Below are 15,049 nucleotides of genomic sequence, written 5' to 3'. Positions count from 1 at the left end.
TTCTTTCTTTGACCTTACATATAATACACACACAGAGACATGTTAAAGACTCATTCAAACAGCAACTCTTTCTGGTGTGACCAATTCACGTGTCCACCTGTGAATGCAGACAAATACTGAGATAGGCTCTGGAATTCCTACACAAGGACTGGTAAATCTTAACAAGAAGTTAGTGTTAGAACTCAGTTTAACAAGGTGTGTACATCCTCTCTTCTTCCCTGTGTATCTGGGTATAAAATAGATTTCTGAAGAATTTGTCACCAAATAGAAGTGGAAATCTGATTGAGAAGATTCACTGAAGAGTTCTGCAAGCTTTTCAACATTGAAAGCCTTTATGAGAAAACCATGAATTTTTAAGCAACAGAATTGTCTTTTAAGTCACTATTTAACAGAGGCAAGAAAAGAAGTTTAAAATGCACCAATGCATTGCCGCTAGCTGTGTCTGTCACTGATAAAAGAAAGAAAATTGTGGACTGTCCCTCTCAATGGCACAATCACTACTATCTGGTTTATATACGTCCGTTTTAATTACCCGCTAAATTAATTATTTGGTTACCCTTCAACTATATAGGGGTATCCTGTAATAATCAGGAGTATCAGGAACTTTAGAATTACTATCACTCAAGAACCCATATCATTTAGTAGTTCTGATTCTGCATATGGACAGGTTTTTCAGTAGTAGGTAAAGGGATCCAATCCTAGACAACAATGAAATAATCTAACTCGCATGCATGTGTCACCTTCAACATTCTTTTTTTTTTTTTTGGTGGTGGTTGTTGTAAGCCCCAGTGCATGAAGGTTTTTATTCTTTTCCAAAATTCTGTTTTCTGAATTTTCTTATCATCTATAGCTGTCACCTTACTTTCACGTTATATAAAAAATTTCTTCCAAGCATACAGCCTGATATTTTTTCTGACACCCCAAAAATATGACAAGACATGAACATGAGAAAACTGAAGAAGTTTGGGTTTTCTTTGCAATTTAAGAAAAAAAATGTTTAGAAAAATGCAGGAAGTTTCAGACAAATCCTTAGAGTACTGTTTAAGGGCTCCGCTCTTAAATAGGAATATTTGTAAGTTTATTTTATTTTGTTTCATTGCATGACCATGTCTACATCACTATTTTTCAGTATTACTAGAAAGAGAATTATAATAATTAGACATTTTCAAGTTTTCTTTTGTGTGAGAAGTCAAAGAAAAACTATTGCATAAGTATAAATCATATTATGTAATTATATATTTTTTTTTCTTTTTCAACCATTCCTATTAAATATTTCCACATAAATTTAGAGCAGAATCTGCTAGATGTTTTTGAAGCAGATAGTGTGCACATGTTCCAAAGAACCTCCATGGAAGGAAAGATGGGTTGAGAGAAGAGAAATAGCTGTCCTACAGCTCCATAGCTGTTCAGTGAGAAGCTGGTACCAGACCTGAAATACCTTGCCTGTTGTTTCAGTGTCCTAAGCAATAATCCTGCCTCTCTGAGATATTTTAGGACGTTGTTTTCCAACAAGCCAATTTACTTTGTACTGTGTATCTTTGTTGAGTTCTTGTGCTCAGAGTCATCTTCCTTTAGCACTGAGCTGCCCTCGCTCTCTGAAGAGTGTTGGGTTTGATCTGTCCTATTTTTGCTTCTTGATATTTTGCCTTCCAGGATCTCATACCCAGATGAGTTTTAGTTTTTTTCTTGGTTACTTAGATTCGTTTCTTGGGGGTTTAAAACTAACTATTCACTGAAGAAATCTTCTAAAATATTTAAAGGAAGCCAAAAATAAATGGAATTGATGTCTTAAAACAAAATTTTAGAAAAAATAGCGCTTGAAGTTGAGCAATAAGTCATGTTGTATCCCTCCCAGCATCCCTCGGGCTCTTTGTTTATGGTACTGTCTTTCCAGTAATCTCCCTGTGCATTCAGTGGAAGCAAGATGCTGGTATTTGAGTGGTACTTTCTTGTATAAATATTTCCTCTGCTGGGGGTTTCAGGCAGAATGAATCTGTGAAGTCTGTAGCTCCCCTGCAGAACTTTGCCTCCATGCAGTCATGCCTTCTCTCCTCTGGAGAGGAAGTAGAAGAAAACATCAAGTTTTATTGAAGCCTCGGGTTATATAATACTGTCTCCTGGCTCTGAAAATAACGGGAAACATCAAGATCAAAGATTAAATGTACTGTATCCTTAGATTCCTCTTCTCTCAGAATAAAAGGCTTTCAGAGGATTTCCAGAATGACCTTTGCCATGCAAGGCAATTTATAAAGATGTAAAAGCAAATCTGAGAAGTGCTGTTTTCTGAACTGCATTAGTCCTGTGCAGCCACTTCAGCCACCAGGACATGCACAAAGCTTGTTAAACAGTACTAACTTCAAGTGAGTTTTTTAACGTAAGTCTGTTATTTAGACAAAAAAAATATTAAATACTCTCTTTACTTCTGTTGTGTCATTCACCAGATGGGCCTGTACCTAATTTTCAACCACTTCTGAAATTTTAGAAGGCCTACAGTAGAGTACATAGATGGCACATGGGTCTTTTCTTCAGCCAGTACAGGAATAGTTTTGTCCACAGATTCATCCACTGACCACAAACAGAGCCCTGATGTCTAACATCAGATTAGCTGAGATGACACCATGAAGAGAATTGGTCCACCTAAGATCTGACTCCCTTTGGGGCTTGTCTGCCCCTTTTGACTGACCATTTGCTTTTACCTTTGTTAATTCGGGTACTTAATGTTAGTGGTTTTTAACCTAGGCCTCAAAGTGTCATCTTTAACTTCATTCCCTTTTTTTCCATCTTACATTTATCAGCCCTGAAGCTGCCCACACTCCCTTCTCACACCAACCCTTTGCACAGTTGTCTGGGAAGTCCAAATATATAGACCCATGATACAGTATAGATGATGTGCTTTACCATCTCTGTAAACCAAAACCAGCCATCACTTTGTGCTTCTTTCCTTGATGCAAACTGCTCAAAATTTCAACATGATTAAATTTATGTAGTTTGAATATTATTATTTCATGCTGTTTCATAATCCTGATAGTGTGTTTGATCTAAAGCACCAGGGATGTGGTGTACTTTATGCTTTGAAGTACGAAAACAAACCAGTTATTTCCAGTTCTCCATGTATGTTAGAGCGGGCAGGGGTGGTGTTGCCAAGAAATGGGTATACCATCTGGACACCTTGAAATTAATGAAATATAATAAACCGTATTTCTTATTTGCTCATATTGATGATTTCACTGTATCTCAAAAAAACTTTATTATTATAATAGGTTAAATATTTTAATTTAATCAAGTTATTGCTTTAACACGCACAAAGCTCTTAGGGATTTATGCACCTTAAGTGCATAATTTTTTGGAAGCAGACAGTTTTTCCTTAGGTATTCAGATTACAACCAGACATCTAAAAGAGCTAAGGACACAGGACACCCAACTGTGTCAGGCACAGCAAGATTCCTAACAGAACAGCACCCCAGCTGCTTGTGTTGCCTCAAAATTGTGGCTCTCTACTTTCTCACATTACCTGAGATTTCTCACATCCTCACATTTTCTCAACTTTTTGTTCCAGTTTCCTGCCACAGTAATTCAAACAGGTTATTCAGAAACCTAACAATTCCTAACCTTTCTGAGATGAGATGCTGAGCTTTCAGCCCCAGTTCTTCCTAGGCAGGAGAGGAGTGGGAAAGGGAGCAGAAGGTTCTATAATTTGCAGATTATTTACACACTGGAGCGTAATGGTTCATTCACAGCAGTTGCAACCTATTACATCATGCTGCTGCCACATCTGAACACTAATCCTGCACGCTAAAAATCCTCTTGTTTCCTAATGCCAACGTATTAGCTTAGCTGCCTTCAAAAACAAACATAAAAGATCAGTTGTTTGTAATTATGTCTCACACTAGGAAAAAAAATAAATAAATAGAGGGTTAGTAATGTTCATTTTCCCTTCAAACTTCTGGTATTCACAGATGGAACCTCAAAAACAAACATAGCTAAGTTCACCTTCAAGCCCTCCATATATTTCCACACACTGACATTTTTCCAGCAACAAAAAATTCTTAGGCTGAATCTTGTCTGTGAATTCTAAGGGAAGGTGGTAACAACCGTAATAGATTTTAATTACTGTCTAGTGTCATTACATTCTTTCCCGCTATAATTAGAAACTAATGAGAAGTGCAACACATTCTGTCAAATGAACTGAGAAAATAGTGGAATGAGTGGCCAAGGACCAAACAAAATTGAGAACTGTCGGGCAGAAAGTCATGTCATACATAAAGAAATTTCATTTGCTTGGATGGCTGTAATGATTCATCTTATTTTGCAGGAGTTTCATCAGCTGGGGTTGTCATTTCACACAAATATAAACTAATTCTAGTTCTCTTTGCTCTCACAGGAAATCAAGGTGTTTGATGTCAGACACATTCACACACAGACATACATATTATTCTTTAAAAACAGCAAAAAGAGAGAAAAATCTTTTCCTGTTCCCTGCCCCCTCCCCTGCTGTGCAATGTAGTTTGGATTCACCTTTTGGAACGTAAATCAAAAACCAAGCTTGCAGCTATCTTAATCCCAGAAATAATCTTACATAAATGGACTACAGTGCAAGCTTTGTCCCAGTCTTAATATTGTTTTACCTTATTACATAATCAAACAGTAATCATAGCTAAGAAATGCATACGTAGAATTGGGGTGAAATCGCTTAGTTCAGTTGCTGTGCTGTATCAGCAATGACCACGAATCACCCCCTTATTTATGTAATGCCCAGGCACAGTGAGTGCCAACGCTCAGGTGGAAAATGGCACTGCTTCCAAGTGCTTCAAGTCTGTTGCAAGCAAATATCTACAATGCCACGGCAGATTTTCTTTCTGTTTTTGCCCTAAAGGCTAAACATTCAGTGTATTTTATTTCACATCATGACTTCCCTGTGACACAGTAGTGGTACTTTGCTGCTAAAGCTCGGAGGGAAAAAGATTACCAAGCTTTTTGAAAAGGAAGAAAATTATTTTTTGAAACTGGCTGGCCCTTATGCAGTCTAAAAATGAGTCAATGAAAGAACAAAAAACTGTGAAGGACAGACACAATGAAAAGGGCATTTGGCAAAAGATGAGATAATGGGAAGTTCTCATAGTCAGATATCTAGGGGACAGAGCTCTTTCTAATTTTGTCTTATCCCTAAGCTTTTAATTTGTGGCTGTGGACACAAATAAATCTCATAAATATCAGTTTATGATCAGCACTGTGACCAAATTTCTCTCCTATCTTTCAATCATATGTCCAGTCATCAAATACTTCTGCTGAAATTATTTTCCTGAGGCATATGTAAAAACATATTGCACTGGAGTAGCTAATATCATTTCTTCATGTGATAAATGACCAATTTTAGAAGTACTTTTTCATTAGTACAGAACTTGACAGACTTAAGAAATTTCTAATCTGATGGAAGAAGAAAAAACAAATAGGTCACTTCAGGTTTTATACAAGAGAATAATTTGAATAGGTTAAATCTGAATCCTCTTAGAAAACTGTGTTTAGAAAATAATACTATGTTTTCCTCATACCACGGTAACAGCGCAAGATATCTCACTGAACCGCCTTTTCAGGCTGACTCAGTACCCTCACCAAGAGAGTAAATGCCCGCAGAATTCCAAATATAGACCCTGTCAAAGCAAGAGGAGTTGAAGACTAAAGATAAGAGATGTATAAGGACAAATACACCAATCTTAAACTATTTACATTATTTTTCATCCTAGGTTAGAGCTGCATTGTACAATGTAGCCCACAGTCTGACAGTGGCCTTGAGTGGGGAGAGGGGGGTCTGGCTCCTGTCTCCCATTGTCCCTTTCTGCTGCATTTCCTGGGAGTAGCAATCTGCATCCAGCCCCTGCTGAGCAGAGACTACACCAGGGCTCTGAGACCATCACCTGTTTTGACACAAAAGGCTTTGTCCATACTTTACCATTCCTCTTTGGGTTTTTCAATTTTATTTCTCCACTTGTAGAGTTTTTGAGTAACTGTGCTGCTCTCCGGTGTGCCACAAGTGGAAGAAGGGCACACAATGTGAAGGAAATGGATTGTTTCACAGTGCCCCGCAAGCTTACCGACTAGCTATTATTTATTATTGCACAGTATCTGTATGAAAATGGCACCAAGCCTGACTCTTTTTTAAGGAGGATGGATTTAGGATCCTTTTGGTCCCATTTGTTGTTTGTTTGGCTTTTGTTTTTATAGTCAGTACTGGTCCGTCAAGCTGGCATTTTAAGAGCCACAGTTCATTTGGATTCAGTATGATTTGGGTAACATAGCTCCAGTGCAGAAATGTAAGGTACTGAACTAATACACAGCCAGATGCAATAATGCCATCCCTAAAAAAATAACGTGTTTTACATATATTCTAGAAATCTGAATACTGCAAACATAGCTAATGAACCCTTCAGGTCTGGAATCATCTTGTTGTATGTGTAGGTGCATCACGAAACAAACTAGTCAATGATTAAAGCCTTTCAGTTTTGTTAAAATATTTCAGACATTTTTAAAAACTTTTTTTTTTTCAAATTCATCATGAGCTTTTTTTTTTTTTTTTTTAAATACAATCCATTCAGAGTTTACTTGAAGTACTGAAGGCAATGAACTTCAAACAAAGCACCTACCTTAAAGGAAGTATTTATAGAAATCATGTTACTACTTTAATGGTATTTCCATGTACCATGACTAAAACAAAGAAAACACATAATTTCCATTAAAATCCTATTTACCTGTTCATTCTATTAAAAAGACCTAACAGTGCTAGCTGTGATCTCTGCCTAACAGAAAATGAGACTGCTCACCATGTTAACAGTGAGAGAGAACAAGAATGTATCTATTAGTTATTTATGATGAAAAGAAGATAAATTCTGCTGCCACAGTTGTTCTTCATTAACAATTTATGCAGTTGATACTCATTACTTGTATCACAAAGGTGATGTTACTTTGGTAATATTTCTATCTCACAAGAGTTGGTTCAGTTCTTACAAGTGCTCCACTATTAAGAGAGCCATAGAAGTCAGTTATGCCATTTGAGTGTTTGTATAAACACTCAATGGAGAGAATAATTAGGCATTTTTAAGGTTCAGTTTTCCGCTGGCAGACTTGCAATCATTTCTCATTTCTATTCTGAAGTGACAGTGCCCTCCTGTGGCACTATTATTTTTATTTCCTTTTTTTCCTACATATACTCCATCCAGAAAGATGAACTGGTTAGATTTCCCATATATATAAAAAAAAAATTATTTATGTACTTGTTTATAGGAGCTAATTTTGAGAAAAGTTTCCATTTGTATCTATATTTGCATATGTTATCTAAAAAAAAAAAAAATCTTGTAAAAATTCTTCTCTTTTCTGTATGGTTTCCTTGTAAAATTAGGAGAGAAAAACCCACTGGGATTCTGGACAGATGGTGCATGTTTGGGTCTGTAGGAACCATGTGGCTGCTATTGGCTGCGTTAACAAAATTGTGCCTATTAGTTATCACATGAACAGTGACCCACATTAACCCTAGTTGCTGTTCATTTGATCAGTCCTTGAAGAACAAATGAAGGCCTAAAATTTTGGTAGAGTTCAGCTCGTACATTACTCTTCTTTTTTTACCTCGGCAGTTTCACAAATTCATTTAGTAAAGGAAACCTTCAAGTTTTAGAAAGTGATAATAAAAATATTTGGTAACATTTTTTCTGCCAATTATTTATTAATCATCAATATTCTGCTATATATATTTTTTTTTCTCTGCAGATTTTTACATTTTAGGCATAAAAAGTGTTAAATTATAAACGTTATCTGAATTACTAAGACACACATTGGTTTTCATACTACTAAACAGTAGCAAAAATATTTAAGGTAACCAAATACTCAATGAAAATCCCGTTCAGACCCGGGGATAGAACACATTCAGATCCTAGGGGAAAAGAGCTTCACGACGAAGCTCTCTGACACCATGGAGTCAGCATCAGGTGAGGAGCTCATATGCTGTATACTTTCAACACACAGAGAAATTTTAGACCTTTTGGGAAGTGGACTGTAAGGAACAAAGTTTGAGAAGAACAGAGCTCCTTCTACCATCTCTCTGTTTTTGCTGTGCCCTTTAGAGTAGCGTATAGCTTTGCAACAAACCGGTAACACAGGGCTCAGTCAAAATAAAGTTGTCTCATAAACTATCATAAAAATTTCTGTGTCTGTGGACACATGTCTATGGACACAGTGTTTTTTTTTCCTAAACTTTTGACTTAGCCATGAAAGATTTTCACAGAAATGCTGAAACAGAGAATGGCCTGCCCTTCGTCTGGACTGATGTCACCCATTCAAAACTCCATATACTGAATGGAAATGAAACAGAGAATTTTCTTCAGTCCAAAACTACCTGTGAGAATGAACCGTAATGACACATACTACTAACTTCAACAGGTGGCAAACATATAATTTTTGAAGCTCTTCTGCAGTTCTTTTAATAATGTAAATCCAGTAATGGTTTACACAACAGAAAACAGAATCTTATAATAGTAAGTGTGAGACAACCTCAGCTGTAAGTGTTGCTACCTGAACTATAATTAAGACAACAATTTCCTGTAATGTTAGAAAGCTGTTCTTTCCTCTAGCATTTGTACTAGCTTCCAAGTCACTTCTGAGTACAAATTAAAGGCTTTTTTCCCCCAGTAACTTATACTTCACACAGTCACTTAAACATGCATAAAGAGAGTAGTAATGGGTATAATTTCCCATCCACTTCGCTCAGGTATAAGTGATTCCACAACCAAGAAGCAATGAAGGATCACACCCACTGTGCTGATTAAATCAGTTAAGTGCAGTGTACATTCCCCCCGGCTATGCTTCCTGGCACAACTAATTCCTTCTATTGAACCTTTGGGACTTAGGCCAGGACGTAAGTACAGATGGTTCCTCAGATCAGGAATTCACTTCCCCTACTGTCTAACAGAGCCTGAATCCTGGTATGCAAATTACTATATCACAGAAGTGTATGGTAGGAGGAGCTTCCCAATTCTGAATGTTCACATGGACTGCTCCGAGTCTGGGTAACCTGGAATGGCACAGAACTGTTAGATATAAAACTTTTTGCAAGGCTTACTAAGGTCAGAACCACCAGATGCTGGCAGTATGCATTTCCCTTTCAAAGTAACTCCTACTCTAGAAGTGACTAAAGGGTCACGCTCTTTCTCTGTGAGCAGCAGGTATTATCACCACCAAGAGAAACCTTCAACTTCCCATTCAGAGTAGCAGTATGAAGATGCTGCGGCTCAAGTCTGAACCCTGCCCTGCATCTCATGATCTTCCAAACAGAATAGGCAGGAATATGTCTTTCATAGAAAGCATGATATGAATATTTATACCAAAGGCCTGTATTCTGGTCTAAATACATGGCACTGAAGAAACTGATTAACTAGTTATAACATCTTTAGATAAAGACTATGTCTACCTCTATGTATAGACAAACATAGACCAACACAGAGGAATAGGAGAAACATATTCAGAGAGAGAGAGAGAGAGAGAGAGAGAGAGAGATGAGGTCTGAGTATATTAAGAATTATTTATTATGCTCTTCAATGTAATATTGTTTTTTCCCAGGGAAATTTTGTATTTCTTTAAAAATTGAAAATTATCTAGGTATTATTTTGTAGACATATATAACAGTTACACATACCTTAGAATGGGTGGCGGGACTGTAAGGTCACTGGTGAAACGGTAAGTAATCCAAAATCTTCTAATTAGGGTGCCAAATGTTAAGTACTTAAGTATGTTGTCTTACAAAGATACTGCCAGGTTGCATTATCATTAATTTCTAGAAAAAGCCAAAAGTATCTTAGCCTTCCAAACAGCAATCTGGCAGTCTGAGAAGCTTTCTTGCAGCAGTAGACAATATTGGACAAATAAGATCCAGAGCTCTGGGAAAGAGGATGAAGTAATAATGAAAAGATTATCAATTTGTCAAGTGAGAGCTAATGAATGACACTGTGCAAAGGATCAAGTTTGACCATTTTTTACTAAAATAATGTCTTAGTTTGACAGCTTCATGCAGGCATCACACCAGGAGTAAAAAATCTCCTCAGGCACAGAGATAATCTGAAAATAACAGAGAATATTTAAGATGGTCCCCGCTGAAAACCAGGGAAATCCACAAATAGAGTCAGAAAAAAACAAATGTGGAGAAAAACAGGGCTGGGACGAGGTTCCATCATGAAAGGTGTGATTAAGGCAAAGCACTCTCCAGTCTATGTTCCACATAAGATATAATGTATTTTATGTTTTGGATGTAAATGTTATGACAACTGATAACAAGTTCTAAATTGTACGTCTTCGGTCTTGCGTTAATTTGTATGCTCAGAGTACTTATTCAAAATCTCAGAACACCTGCTGTTGTATCATTCCAACATCACTCACTTAAAGTAGGGAATACCAGCAAGACACTTCTCTGGAGCATCCCACCACTTAGTCCTCTTTTCCTAAATGATTTAGAATTGTTCATATTACTTCAAGGCTAGAAGAGATATCCAATACATTACAGAATTATTGACTTGCCTAGTCTTGGCATGTCCCAATTTATATTTGCTATTTTTACTCATATTGAAAAAAAACAGCAGTACACCATACTTCCAAAAATCCCAACCAAGCAAGGTAAGAAATAAACAAAGCACCTCTCTCTGGTGTTAACATCACTTCTTTCTTTAGTAAGATTCTCTGAAATAATGGAATTTACTTCAAAACACAACAGTGTCTGCAGCACCAGCAGGCTTTCAGATCAGAAAGCAACATGTAATTCAAAAGAATGTATGCATCCTTGAATCATCCTCCAGCACTGGTGAGTGCTCCACACTGCCTGGCAATTTATAGTTGACACTATAGTTTTTACTTCCCCTGATGCAATTTCTCCATTAGTAGAGATCTTAAAGTCCATATAAAGTATATATGGTCTCTTATTTCCCTGACATTTCAGTAAAGTGTTTCCAATTCTACAAGGTATGAAAAATATATTTGTGTATATATTACTTTTCTTCTAGTAATTTTTTTGTCTCATTAAAGTATTATAATAACACGGAACATGAAAACGGACTTCTCATTTAAATTGTTTGCATGGAAGTAATGCAGCTACTGCTTAAAGTAACATCTGCTGTAGTACAGCAGGAAAACTACCCCCAGTTTTGAAATATGATTGCTATTAACAGCATATATGAAGGTGAATGAAAAATAATCACTTCTCAGGAAATTAATACATGATCCAGACAGATGAAGAATCAGTCATACTATAATTTTATGGCTTCAGATTTACAATGTTCTTGATCAGTTGTGGGGTTTGATTTCAGGCCTTTTTTTTTTTTTTTTTTTGATATGAAGGTCATATACATGTAATGCAAACTTATCTGTGAAGTAAGGGGATAATCAGATTACAGTCATTAAGACTGGTTGTTTATATTCAGCCGTATCTCCTTGTAAACTACACATATATAATTAGGTTTTTTATGGTTTTGGTTTAATTATAACATAATATAATTAAACTAAAACTGGTTAATCCCTGGAATATGGACATTCAAACTGAAAAAAAAGCCACAAAGAAGCACCAGCTGAAAAAATTATCTGTGAAGTTTCTTCTGTGACCAGGTTCAAAGGGATTTTTCTGGGGGAAATTAAAATTTTAATTATGCCTGAAAACAGAGAACTGAGTGTTAACTAAAGGTACTGATCTAAGCAGAATACACATTAGCCACAGAGTCTCTTTGATAATGCTGGAAAACTCTCTCACTTTAAATTTGCAAATCCTGTTCTGTTTCAGTTTGGGACTTCTCTGGACTGCATTTCACTGAATTGCAATGAAGTCCTTTGTAGCCTGGGGTTCTGTAGTTCTTTTGCAATCAAGATTTCTCAGGAGTGCTGTAATCTGAAGTAAAGATGAAAACTAGATTTTTTTTACTTTAGAAAAAATACATCAAAAACTGAAGCTTTGCTGTATTCCTGAATCCAGATGGAATTTACTTAACAGCTTGAGAGGGGAAAAAGCCTGGAAAAAGAATGACTAAACTACTGAATGAGAATAACGTGTAATGCGCACCCGAGTAACATACAGCTTCGCTTTTTGGGGGCACTTCAGAGATGTGGGTTCAAAACCTTTTAGAGGAGATAATACAACAGACGATCCGCAGACAAATAAAAAATTAATTATTGACACAGCCTAGCCCTGAAGAATAGTTGAAAATGTTAATAATTTAGAAAGTACATCTGAAAGCATGCATTATTGGAGAGCAGAGCTGAGATCATGTGAAGAGGGACAGCATGGTGACTGGAGATTCGCTGTACCACCATCATTCACAGAGTTGTCCTAAGAGGACTGTGCCGGGTATTTACAAATTATGAGGAATAACTTGGGTTGAAAGAAGCCTGCTGTGCTATGCAAGGGAGGTTACCCTTGAAATTAGAAGTTACCTAAGGGAACCTGCAGGACTGTTTACTTTCACAGTGTGGAAAATTCACCAGTCTGTGAGCTATACCAGTGTGGAAGAAGAGGTACATATGTATTTGCCATCATTACATCTGGTGAATCAGTTTTATATATATATATATATATATACACACACACATTGCAAACATAGAACAGAAAAACCCTAGCTATTATATAGAAATTCTATATTGGGCTTTTAATGCATTATTCTATTTCAATATGCTTTTATTTTACAGGAGACTATGTAGTCATGTCTGTTTACTTTAACCTGAGCAGGAGAATGGGTTATTTCACTATTCAGACCTACATTCCCTGCACACTTATTGTTGTCTTGTCCTGGGTCTCTTTCTGGATTAATAAGGATGCAGTTCCAGCCCGAACATCACTGGGTGAGTTTTATTTTCACTCCTGCTTTTACTCAAGTGTTATGATGTTAAATTGACACCTCTATGCATCACCAGACTGCAAATGTAAGAGGAGAGACAATTCCACATGATCTCTCTTCATTTAGAGGAAAAACAGCCTAAACCATGTTTGCATCTCTTCCTTTTTACTGTGTCTGATCCTAACTCAGAATATTGTAGAGCACACACAATAAAAACTTTTGCATCTTTTCTGGTGCCAGCAGTATTTTTTATAAGCAACAAGAGGATGGGAAATGTGGCTGGATTAGAGGGAAGGATGCATTAGTTCTATCTGTTCTACTCCCATATCACAGTGACTAGGCAACACAAATTAAATAAATACCAAGGAGGCATCAATCTTTCTGGTTCTGTGTGTGTCACAGTAGTAAAGAGGGGAGAACACAGTACGCAACTTCTACTTTAGGGACCTGCATTCAAATGTAGCCTTCAGGCCACAAAATCAAGTGAATTTGGTGGTATCTTAAATCCTATACATGAAAATGTGACATGCAAATTAATCAGCATTAGCCATTCCTACACATATAGGAACTGTTCCACAAATAAACTAAAAGAGACTAAACTAACCCTGCTTGTGCAAAGCAGCTGTAGCCATAAGAATTTGCAAAGCAGAAGCATTCAACTAGAGAAAGTTAAACAGATTTTCTACTTCTTTATTAAATCCATGCAAGTGAGAATCATTTTAGTTTTTCCTTCTGCATTTTCATTTCTTCACAGAACTACAGCACAGAGCACTGGAGTGCAAAATGAGGGACAGCATTTTCATTCCACAACTTCCTTGAAAAAACAGAGGAATAGAGGACCAGTGGATCCCATGACAAAGTTTTAAGCATTTTATTGCCTCTTTCATATCCTCTCTGCAAAGAGGCTATAAAATCTGCTTTAAAGAAGTGTAACATTAATAAAGGCATTCAGCTGCTCTTTTAAATTTTACTTGGATATACAAACCAGACTGATCCCCCTGTTGAGAATTAGTCTGTTTGTACAACTGAGGAGGCAAAATTAGTGGTATATGAAATTTGCCATATAAAACGTGATGGATTTTAACTGTTCTGATGCATTTTTTTATGTACTTTACATCACAGTACAGACAATAATGTTCTTAAAAGAGAAAGGATGGTGAGGCATGTCACAGTACTTCTCAGTTATAGACCACGATCACTTATGAAGGCCAGAGGAGATCCTGATTGGGCACAATCTGACCTAACGATATTGCAATTATAAGGAGCCCCAAGAGACTCTCCCTTACAGCTTATACGCAAAAAAATATTTAAATAATGATCAACAGATAATTTATGTGGGGCTAGCATCTTTTGCATACCGTTAGAATGCATTTAGGCAAGAGAAAGGAAAGAGTTATATTTCTTTCTGTAGCATACATGAATCTACACATTTCGTTCTGAATTTCCTGTTGGATTACATTCTTTCTTAATAATTTTCATGACAGTGTGTCTCTTATTGACATTGGTATCATTACTCTGTGACTGAAAATGAGCAAAACTTACACCAACAGCACATAATATATAAGACTGGTCTTGAGTTACTTTGAAGAATGGAGCAAAGCAGTATTTATTCTCCACCATCATTTTCTCACTCTGACAGAAGTTCTCTTCTGTACAGCTCTGTTTGAGGACACAAACCCTGAAACAAAATTTCTCAGTTAAAGGCTCCCTAGAATTAAAATACAAAACAAACAAACAAACCCAAACAAACAAACAAATCCTAAATTGAATGTGTTAGAATCAAAATCAATCTGATTAAAGTATTCTGCAGAGCAGTACTTGCTGCAACCATGCAAAAATACTTCATACCCCATCTTAATCCTTGAAGCTCTCATTGAATCCACTTCTCATTGCTAGGATCTACTGTTTACTAGCTTGGCTATCGTTGTGTGGTGGTTTAAGCCACTTTTTATCGTCCAGAGGCAGGTTCAATAAAGGTGACAGAAAACTGAACAAAATTAGCAGCAAGGGAACAGTTTATTACAGAGGGTTGTAAATTGGGGAAGGCGGGATACCCCAAAGGGACCCCAAAATTATACAGAGAATTACACGACACACAGGGAAAAAAAGAACTGCTCTTTCTACTAGCTGGCTAGAACTGGGGGAAGGGTAGGAGAAACTGTCCCACCCTCTTTCCTCTCTCCTGGAGGCACTTCAGGCCC

The 15,049-nt window shown here is 36.8% G+C and overlaps 1 protein-coding gene across 1 annotated transcript in view; it reads left to right on the top strand.

Moving 5' to 3' along the window:
* Window positions 1–12,852, top strand: part of LOC103773183 (gamma-aminobutyric acid receptor subunit gamma-2) — a gene marked incomplete at both ends in the record, with an annotated part of 36,569 nt that extends 23,717 nt beyond the window's left edge. The window contains one exon of the mRNA XM_008940542.1: window positions 12,700–12,852. Coding sequence (XP_008938790.1) covers window positions 12,700–12,852 — 153 coding nt within the window. The remainder of the gene's footprint in view (window positions 1–12,699) is intronic.
* Window positions 12,853–15,049: the final 2,197 nt, after the last annotated feature.

Source organism: Merops nubicus, unplaced genomic scaffold, assembly GCF_000691845.1.
Source record: "Merops nubicus isolate BGI_N331 unplaced genomic scaffold, ASM69184v1 scaffold21635, whole genome shotgun sequence".
Lineage (NCBI taxonomy): Eukaryota > Metazoa > Chordata > Aves > Coraciiformes > Meropidae > Merops > Merops nubicus.
The sequence above is the reverse complement of the archived record's forward strand: the minus strand, read 5'-3'. Positions and strand labels throughout refer to the sequence as shown.